General features: G+C 37.3%; 2 protein-coding genes across 2 annotated transcripts; one reads left to right on the top strand and one right to left on the bottom strand.

Moving 5' to 3' along the window:
• Positions 1–4,608: 4,608 nt before the first annotated feature.
• Positions 4,609–5,637, top strand: LOC103681229 (olfactory receptor 52Z1-like). The gene has a single exon (XM_008710762.1). The coding sequence runs from the start codon at positions 4,609–4,611 to the stop codon at positions 5,635–5,637; it is 1,029 nt and encodes a 342-aa protein (XP_008708984.1).
• Positions 5,638–9,796: 4,159 nt separating this feature from the next.
• LOC103681194 (olfactory receptor 51L1-like) lies at positions 9,797–10,828 on the bottom strand. The gene has a single exon (XM_008710725.1). It carries the CDS (start codon positions 10,826–10,828, stop codon positions 9,869–9,871), a length of 960 nt encoding a protein of 319 aa, XP_008708947.1. The 3' UTR covers positions 9,797–9,868.
• Between the last annotated feature and the right edge of the window lie 411 nt (positions 10,829–11,239).

Here is an 11,239-nt window from a genome sequence, read left to right as displayed (position 1 = left end):
CTTCTTCTTTGCCAATTTGAATACATTTTATTTCTTTCTGTTGTTTGATTACTGGGGCTAGGACTTCTAGTACTATGTTGAACAACAGTGGTGAGAGTGGACATCCCTTGCCATATTCCTGACCTTAAGGGAAAAGCTCTCAGTTTTTCCCCATTGAGAATAATATTCACTGTGAACTTTTCATAGATGGCTTTTATGATATTGAGATATGTTCCCTCTACCCCTGTACTTTGAAGAGTCTTAACTGAAAAAGAAAACCAAAGCACTAGGAATTGCACTAGTGAGTATTTAATACAAATACAAAAATGCTAATTCAAAGAGATACACGCACCCTTATGTTTATCGCAGAATGATTTACAATAGATGAAATATGGAAGCCGCCCAAGTGTCCATCAATAGATGAATGCATAAAGAAGATGTGAGATTATATATATAATGTATATATACACATATATATGTATATCTATGGCTAAATGAGATGTCTCATTCAGCCATAAAAAAGAATGAAATCTTACCATTTGCTATGATACGGATGGAACTAGAGAGTACCATGCTAAGAGAAATAACTCAGAGAAACACAAACACCCCATGAGCTCACTCATGTGTGAAATTTAAGAAGAAAATAAATGAACAAAGGGGGAGAAAAAGAAAGAGAGAGACAAACCAAGAAGCAGACTCTTAATCATGGAGAACCAGCAGGGAAATGGGTGGGAGCAAGGGTGAAATAGTTTATGGGGAATAGAGAGTACACTTACGATGACGAAAAGAAAGAGAAGAGAAGAGAAGAGAAGAGAAGAGAAGAGAAGAGAAGAGAAGAGAAGAAAAGAAGAGAAGAGAAGAGAAAAAAGAAAAGAAAAGAAAAAAGAAAGAAAAGAAAAGAAAAGAAAAGAAAAGAAGCTAATCTAAAAGGGTATCCTTATGGCACGTTTCCAACTGTAGGACATTGTGGAAAAAAATAAAACTATGGAGACAGGGGCGCCTGGGTGGTGCAGTCCCCCCCCCCCGCCGGGAGCCTGCTTCTTCCTCTCCCACTCCCCCTGCTTGTCTTCCCTCTCTCGCTGGCTGTCTCTCTGTCAGGTAAATAAATAAAATCTTAAAAACAAAACAAAACAAAACAAAACTATGGAGACAGAGGAAGATCAGTGGTTGTCCGAGGGCTTCGAGGGAGGGAGGGATGAAGAGGTGGAACACAGGGGATTTGGAGGGCAGTGAAACTATTGTGTATGATACTGTAATGGCGCACACACGTCATTATGTACCTGTCAAACACCCATATGCTGTACAACCTAAAGGGAGAGGTCTGATGTAAACTATTGACTTTAATTAATAAAACTGTGTCAATGCTGGCTTATGAATTGTGACAAATGTGTCACAGGAATGTGAGGTGTCAATAATAGGGGAAACTGGGTGGGTGAGGGGAAGGGATCATATGTGGACTCTGTACTTCCTGATTAATTTTTTTGGAAACTTCAAACTGCTCTAATGTTCCTTTATAAAGCTTTATTTGAGAAATGGGAGTTCTTCAAATACACTGTCATGCCTTTTCCTTTGAAAAACCTCAAAATACCTCAAAGTACACGTTATCGTGCATGGACATGTATTAAAATAGCCTCAATAGTTGGGCTTTGTCATAAAAGACACTCATGTTCCAGTAGAGTCTCAGGAAACCTTATTTTTTTTAGTTTTCTTTAAGGGCTACATGCTGACATACTGAACTGGCAACGAAGTGCAGAGATGTTGCCCAGAGACTTGGTTTGAGATGGAAAATTATCAAATGCAGTTCAAAATTGGAAAATATAATTTCACAAGTATGAAAAATAGGTTTAGTCAGCTAATCTATATACTGACTCTGGGTCTCAGGTGCAAAAGCAATCATTCAGAATGTGAAATACCCAAGAGACTTCTTGGCCCAAAGGTTATTCCTTCAGCTGCTGTTGTAAATATCTATCTACAATACAGGTATATGTATATATATATATATATGTATGTATATATATTCATACACACACACATTCTCTGAATCCCTATAAGCTAGAGATGACATTTTTACCTAACACCTAAGAATATCACTGTGGGAGGAAATTAAAGATCTACCTTTTTATGTTCCCAATGGTTTAGAAAAACCATGCATCTAAAAGGTAAGTTAGAATAGTTTCATGGTTAAAACTCTGGGTGCTGCAATTAGGATCCCTGATTTCAAAACAGGCTTCACATACCCCTTAGTAATGTGATCTCAGGAAAGTCCTTGAGTACCTGGGTTGCCTTCTGTGTAATATTAAGATACGAACAATAGTTACTTCTTACAGTAGTTGTTACTGTTAAATTGGATAATCCATGTAAAGTGGTTAGCATAGGTTTGGAAAATGCTTAGCACATTGAAACCATTAATATGTATTTCCAATTATTATTTTTATCATTACTGCTATACTGCCCACCCCTGTGCTGATATGCAATATGTCTTCTATCCAAATATGCTGATATTTTCAGTGTGGTTTTTACATGGCAAGGCCAGGCTCTGCTGAGAGACCACCAGATAAAAGAAGCAACCTTACCAGGCTAATAAAATTGTAGCATATTATACCTCCACATTTTTAACAAGATAACCATTCAAAAAAATCTCTCTTGGAGTTGCATTAACAACAATTTCATCTCTTCCATGTGTTTGCCCTTTGATGAGAAATTCTGTCTTTGCTTTCTTATCTCAATTTCATGAGAGAGAGAGAGAGGACAACGTGAGGGAGAATAGAATAAATATGTATTAATTCATATAATAATATACCCTACTTATTGTGAAGGGTTGGGATAATCTCAAAAAGTGTTCAATTAACAATTGAAGGGATAATAGGCATCTTGCAATACAGTCTAGGTTTCCATCGAAGTGATGGTGTGACAACCCCACATGAAAAGTGCACCCTTTGCAAATTCTAGATTTTGGTAGCTCTTGTTAGTTGAAATAGCATTTATTGTCCATCACTTTGAAACTTCTCAAGATTTGCAATCAAAAGTGTTCATAAACATATTTGGTGCCTTTGACAAAAATTATAAACTTTACTAACTGAATTAATGTTTTATTGACCTGGGGAAAGAATAATTTTATATTGGAGGCACTTTTTTAAAGAAAGCTATTTTTATTTTATAATTTTTGATGCATTAAAAGTAAGAACTACTGCTACTTTAAAAAGTTGCTAAAGTGTGATCTTATTCTTTGGTTGGTAAATATGAAATTTGAAATTACTCTGTAGATGGGTCTTTCAATGATAGCCATTGAATAAATCATGGGCCTTGATATCTTCAGTGACTGTCTTGTTCTGAAAGAGAACACTCTGTACTCTGGATTTTTATTATCTTCCTTGATTCCATTTCACGACCTTTGAGAGTTAGTGCTTGTTAGCATCTGAATGATATTACGACTTTGGCATAGCAGTTTAAGAACGATTTCTCAACATTTGCTGCAACATGGACGGAACTGGAGGAGATAATGCTAAGCGAAATAAGTCAAGCAGAGAAAGACAATTATCATATGGTTTCACTCATTTATGGAACATAAGAAGTAGGAAGATCAGTAGGAGAAGAAAGGGAAGAAGAAAGGGGGGGGGTAAACAGAAGGGGGAATGAACCATGAGTGACTATGGACTCTGGGAAACAAACTGAGGACTTCGGGAGGGTGGGGGGTGGAGGAATGGGATAGGCTGGTGATGGGTATTAAGGAGGGCACGTATTGCATGGTGCACTGAGTGTTGTACGCAAGTAATGAATCATGGAACTTTACATAAAAAACTAGGGATGTACTGTATGGTGACTAACATAATATAATAAAAAATATTATTATTAAAAAAATTAAAAAAATAAATTTCATGTTAATTCAACCATTGTCTTTAAGAGTTCCAATGAGGGGCAGATGTGTAAAACTTTTTCTTTACTGTAGCAAAAGTAGGCCAAGGAAACATCTCTCATACCATCAGGATGGGAAGCAAGAATTGGAGGCTTCATGCTGGCCCATTATGTATCAGTTTATCACCCAACCCATGTCCTCCCCTTAAGTTTGTTTGTCAAAGAATGAAATATTAACCCTCTCTAGACTCCTATGCAGCGTTACGGAGAAAAAAGGAAAGAGAAAGCTACTTTTATTGTATTTAATAAATTATTATGAAGTTAGGCAGTCAAAAACTATATACATAGCATAGTTAAAGGTTCAAATGACATGTACATAAATGATGTGGTTATAACAATTAGGTTTACAAAAATAAAGATTTCAACCCTTATTATTCGGATTCACATTATTTTTTTTCAGAGAGAACAGGATACTCCATAAAAGGGAAGTGGTTTGCCTATGATCACTCAGGTTTTTTGGTTTTGTTTGTGTTTTTTATGGGGTTTTTTTGTGGTGTACTTGGTTGATTGTTGTTCTTTGGGTTTGGTTTTGTTTTGTTTTGTAAGCTCTAAGCCCAAACGTAGGGCTTGAACTCAAGACCTGGAGATCAAGAATCACATGCTCTACCAACTGAGCCAGCCAGGCGCCCTCATTCAGATACTTAATAACTTTTCTCAGATCATTTTATTCTCCTTCCACTTCATCATGCCAAAATTAATGGTTGGGTTGTCACTACGATGAAAACTACGTACTTGTTTTCTACTAGTATGTACTCTACCTTTTGTCTCTCTGTGTTTCATGTAAAAGACTCGGGGCACCTGTCCATAAGAACATCTAACTCTACATCCACCCACCACACTGCCTTTCTGCTGACTGGAGTCCCAGGGTTAGAAGACTTCCAAATCTGGATCTCCATCCCCTTCAGTTTCATGTACCTCTTGGCTGTGATAGGCAATGGCCTGGTTATGGCAGTGGTGGCCTGGGACAGGAACCTCCATGAACCCATGTATCTCTTCCTGGCCATGCTGGCACTCAATGACGTTCTCCTTTCTACTGTCATAGTGCCCAGAATGCTTCTTATCTTCTGGCAGGGACCTTTCCTATCAACGTTTCCTGCATGTCTCACACAGATGTTTTTTGTTCATGCTCTGTTCCTCTCTGAGTCTGCTGTTCTCTTGGCCATGGCTTTTGATCGGTACGTGGCTATCTGTGTACCACTCCGTTATGCAACCCTACTTATGGGCTCTTTCATCAGCAAGGTAGGCCTGGCCCTGGTGGCTCGGAGTGTGGCTGTGGTCACCCCTGGCGTCCTCCTCATTCTCCGGCTGCATTTCTGTCGGAGCAACATCATCCACCATACCTACTGCGAGAACATGGGCATTGCCAAGTTGGCCTGTAATAGCTATGCCCTTAATAGCATTTATGGGCTCACTGCTGCTCTTCTCACCACAGGGCTGGACTTTGTCCTCATCACCCTGTCGTACTGGCTAATACTGAGAACAGTCTTTCAACTACCTTCCAAGGAAGCCCGGACAAAGGCGTTTGGAACATGTGGAGCTCATATATGTGTCATCTTGATATTTTATACCCTGGCCTTCTTTTCGTTCTTCACCCATCGCTTTGGAAATCATGTGCCCAGCCATGTCCTTATCCTCCTGGCAAACCTCTACTTACTGGTGCCACCTACCATGAACCCCATTGTTTATGGGGTAAAGACAAAGGAGATAAGGATGCGTGTCCTAGGGCTCTGTAGCCAAGCAAAATGACCCAAGGGTTATGAAGCAACAAGGAATAGGTGAGACCAGGATAGAGGATCAGGCTTAAATGTCAGGTGTGAATCAGCCCAGACAGATCTATCCCCGAACACCTAACCTCTGGATAGAACTTAATATTCACATTTCCAACTGCTGCCTTCCCAGCACAGGGTAAACAGGAAGCTAACAGGTAACTGCTCCAGTATCATCAGGGAATATCTCAACATAGTAAGGTGATAATCGGTGGAATGCCACTGTAACAGCACAGGGGACTGAAATATCCCTTTTGCACTTCACAATACTTCTCTTATGTCAATTTGCTGTGGACTATCTTATTTCGGATACCAGTTTCATCATTGCATTCACAGAATGCAGAATATACAGATAATTTAATAAGTGTTTGTTAAAGAGATAAATGCATTAACGTGAAATGCTAAATGTTAATAATTTTATGTAACAAACACCCTAATATGTCCTTATGTATTAAATAGGATGTATACATTAAATACTTCTTTTCTTTCCTCTAAAATACCTTTCCCTTAGCTTGCAGATAACGTCTGTTTCTTATCTCCTTTAATACCTTGTTGTAACAAAGATTCTTTTGGTTACACACAATAGAAAGTTACTTTGGTTAGGTTAAGTAAACAAAAAAGCAGGATCTGAGGAACGGCATGACCTCGAAGGAATGTGAGTATCTATGACTCAGGAAGGACAAAAGTCAGGCTAATTGCCCCATCTTGGGTCAGGTTGCTAAAACTGCATGAATCTGTTACATCCCTTAAAATTCTGATTAATGGGGATGAAATTGCGTCAGGTAAATTCTCAAAAAAGATAAACATGACAAACCACCAGGATTATGTTCACTGGATTCATTTAACTCTTAAATAACTAAGTACATGTAATTTTCCCGGTGTAGCTTTTCACACATCAAACCTTCTTGCTAATTGCATTCTATAGTTCCTGGGACAAACTTTATCGTCTACAAATCTATCTGTAATCCCTTTTCTCCTCTAAGAAATATTCACCGGTTGATTAATAAAAGAGCTAAAATTTTTCCTGGCATCTGACAATAAAAACGAGCATCATGAACATAATATAAACATATACATGGTCTAGTGGTTGAATTTATTTTTAATAGAGTGCCTTCAAAATATTTATATTGTTATCATTCTCTTTATTAATGCAGGTGGCTATAAATGTAATAGATCATTTCCACGCTTTCCATTTTTAAGGGAATTATGTTTTTATTATTTAAGATAAAATATTATCTTTAGATTGAATAACTAAATGACTAAGTGGGATAATGAAGTATTTTGTGGCAATGCTTTATATAGAAGACAATGCCAGACACTTTAATGACCAAGGGATAGCGATCTCTGCTATTATTTTTTTCTTACCATTGTGTTTTGCCACAAGGAGCCTTCTGCAGCATCAAGAGGATGACATTTGACATTATGAAAACAATTGCATTGCATTTTTGCCCAGTGGCTGGGGATTAGAATACAAAAATGAATTATGATTTGGGTTTCTGGGTAACTTACACATTCTGCAAGAAAGCAGAGAATGTTTTCAAAAGACAGATAAATACTCATGACTCTGCCGAACAAGGTAGTATGAGTAAGAGTGCCTCCTGATTCATAAATCCATATACAAATGAGAAAGATGCTTCAGTCATATTATTGTGGTTCTAGGCAGGAATAAGAAGCCTTCCTCTTTTTGGAGCACCAACCGCTTGCCAGAAGACTAAACCCCTGCCTTCATTAAGGTTCCAGAACCAGAGGTTTCTGTTCTCAACTCATAATACCACCTTGTCATTCATTCATTCATTCATTCATTCATTCATTCATTCAGATATTCAATCACTCATCTCACCATTTTATGGGAAGAATTATCTTAATTTTAAAAATATGTACCTTCTAAATGTTTTTGGTAAAATATATTTTATGATTATAATGTAATTATAGTAATACATTTAAGAAGGTAGTATAACAAATAATAATTTATATGTCCAAATATTTGGTTACGTATATAGATATTCCTTTAAAATAGTTTCATTCATATGCAAAATACAAAATCGAAGATGCAATAGCTTAAACATATTTCTGTTAACAACAACAACAACAACAACAAACCTAATACAAATTTGTTTTTTTGGAGCACAGATGCTAGGAAAGGTATGTTCAACATTCACAGGTTAAAAATATATTTTGTAGGGTGCCTGGGTGGCTCAGTCAGTTAAGTGTCTGCCTTCAGCTCAAGTCATAATCCCAAGGTTCTGGGATGGAGCCCCGCATCAGGCTCTCTGATCAGTGGGGAATCTGCTTCTTCCTCTCCCTCTGCCACTCCCCTGCTTGTGCTTGCTCTCTCTCACTGTCAAATAAATAAATAAAATATTTAATATATATATATATATTGTATTTGAAGTTCTTATCAATAGTTAAATGTTACTTATACAATGTGTAGCTGGTGGAAATGATCATTCTCAAAATTTTCACTTTTCGTATCAATTTTATTTAATTATTTATTATACCTAATATTATCTAATTTTGATGTTTATAGAACTTTCTTATTTTTAGTTGATGTCCCTTACTCGAGGTGAACGTACTAAAAGGAGAGGGGTAATTAGAATTAGAATCAAGAAATAGGATAAAAGGATGGAAACAACATAGCTGAGTTAAAACCAGATAGCAGAAATAAGCTGTAGTTATGCTCCATGTGCCTGAAATTTGAAATACTAATTTGAAGTTTGTAAACTCTCTTTTATTATATTACATGTGGGTTCACAACATATCAAATCTTTTCCTTCAAGACTTTTTAAAAATATCCAAACTAGTCATTCTTTTTCAATAATTGATTCATTCTTTTATCACTTATATATTCAATAATAATTTAGTGTCACTTTTATGCCAAGCATAATATTCATGCCTACAAGCAGCAAACTCTTTGAAGCACAGTTGCTATACTAGGGAGAACAAGATACGTAAAATATATTACTTATTATTACATAAATATTGGGAACCATAACACATTTTTAAAGTTTTATTTGTTCCCTTTCTTTTTTTGTTTTTGCACAATTATAGCCATACAAACTAAGAAAATTCAGTTGCATTTGCAAGCATTTTTATACAACCTTATGCACAGCCAGGTGCTAGGTAATTTCAGAATTACAAGGAAAGAGAGTTTTGTGTATTGAAAAGAGTGCTAGATAAAATTGTGAGACCTTAATCTGTAGCTGTTTCTGGCTACCACAAATTTATAAGTAGCTACACCCCAATGAATTATATTGCTACATGAGTGAAATTCCTCATAGCCAGGTATATCAAAGATAACATTTTTTACATTTAAATGAATAGTATACCCTAAATTATTATTAAGATGCATTTAACCCAATGGATTATAATCACAGACTTCATATCACAATATCTGGAGTATTTCAGAAATTACAGGGTCTTAATTTTTATAAAACTAGAATTCTTTCTAAAAATTAAGCAAGAGAAAAAATATGCATATTTTCCTTTTCTATTTGAGGAAACTAAATATCCTTACTAGGGCAGAACATGTGTATAAACTTTTAAAATATGATGCAGATAATCGTGAGGATTGCTAATTTCTGCTTTGAGCTCTAAAATGCTTTTATGTGATGGGTATTAAGGAGGGAACATATTTCATGGTGCACTGGGTATTACACGCAAATAATGAATCATGGAACATTACATCAAAAACTAAGGATATACTGTATGGTGACTAACATAACAAAATAAAAATTATTAAAAAAATGCTTTTATGTGAAGATAAGATTTTTCCCATTATTAAAAAAGAAGGAAAAAGTAGATATACAGAGATATTGATATAACAAGCAAGGGAATATTAAATTCCCTGGCAAATACAAAGTATCAGGAAGCAAAGATACATGGGTTTAACATATTTAATGAAAAATTAACAGATAAATGACCTTGGAAAGGGTTGGAATTAGACATGGAAGGGAATAGATGGAAATGATTTCTACCACACTCCACTCCAACATATTCATATTTAAAGGGAATTTATGGAGTACACATTAAGTCAAGCCATATAGTTACAACGGACAACAACTCTTCTATATGCACCTCTCAAGATGCTCTGTTGGTTCTATTTCTGTTCTTTACTCTTTTGGTGGTAGCTATGATGGCAACATACCTAGAGCACACAAATTAGTATGTGTTTAAGTCATTTAGTTGATGCCATCGTTGCCTTGAGGACATGCCTACATCATAGCAGAACTGATTTTTGTGGGGAAAAGCAGGTGGAGGACTCCTTGGCGGATCTGCTTGGTCTTCACACTATAGATGATGGGATTGAGCACAGGTGGAACCAACAAGTAGACGTGAGCCATGAAGACATGGATGAGTGGGGAGGAGTGTTTGGCAAAACGATGGACAATAGAAAGCCCTATCATAGGCACGTAAAGGATGAGTACAGCACAGATGTGGGATGCACACGTGTTGAGAGCCTTAAGCCTCCCCTCACGTGATGCAATTCTTAATATTGAGTGAAGGATGCACATATAAGACACAAAAATACCCAGAGAGTCCATGCCCCACAGCACAATGACCAGAATCAACCCATATATAACATTAAACATGGTGTCAGCACAGGCAAGGCGAATCATGTCCTGGTGCAGACAATAGGAATGAGAAAGGATGTGGGAGTGGCAGAAAGGAAAGAAGGCCAGCCGGACCAGAATCGGAGTCATGGCAAAGGCACTCCTAAGCAGGGCTGCAATTCCAATTTTAGTGATAAGTCTTGGGGTGAGAATGGTAGCATATCGTAGAGGGTGGCAGATAGCCACATAGCGGTCAAAGGCCATGGCCAAGAGCACAGTTGATTCTGTGAAGGAGAAAGTGTGAATAAAAAACATTTGGACCACACAAATATTGAACTGGATTTCCCTGGAAATGGACCACAGCACCCTGAAGAGTGATATCATTGTGGGCATGGACATGCCCATGTCAGAGAGGGAGAGCATGGCCAGGAAGTAGTACATGGGCTCGTGGAGCCTGGGGTCTGTCCGGACAATATGCAGGATGGTGCAGTTACCCGTTATTCCAACAAGGTAGAGGACACAGAATGGAATGGATATCCAGTGGTGAAATTCCTCATAGCCAGGGATACCTGTGAGATAGAACGTGGAGGACAGGGTACTACTGGAGTTTAAGGTTGCCATGGAGCTCACTGTTAAACCACAATCCAATTTCAGGATCCCACTCCAGTGGGGAGGGCAATGATGAGATCAGTATCTGAGTCTGGAAAACAAAACAAAACAAAACAAATGAACCTTCAGTGCTAAACACTCTTCTATTCATCTCCACATTTTTGCTCTGTCTTTCTTCACTGCATTGCTGAGCATGGTGAGTTAAGTAGAATATCTACTTTACAACCATAAGGACCTTTCCTCCTGCCTCTCAGATGCAGACCCATTGAAATCCTCTCTAAGTATGGACAATCTTCTTCTAAAGACACTATAAGAAACAGCACACACACAAATGGTTCTAGTTTACATCTTTCATTCTATAATTTTCTTCCAAAATTTCCTTGGCAAGGGCTACTGATCTTAACATTAGCCTGTTTTGTTTGT

This window comes from Ursus maritimus, unplaced genomic scaffold (assembly GCF_017311325.1).
Source record: "Ursus maritimus isolate PB19 unplaced genomic scaffold, ASM1731132v1 scaffold_16, whole genome shotgun sequence".
NCBI classification, from domain to species: domain Eukaryota; kingdom Metazoa; phylum Chordata; class Mammalia; order Carnivora; family Ursidae; genus Ursus; species Ursus maritimus.
Note: the sequence above shows the minus strand (reverse complement) of the source record. Positions and strands in the feature narration are given on the sequence as shown.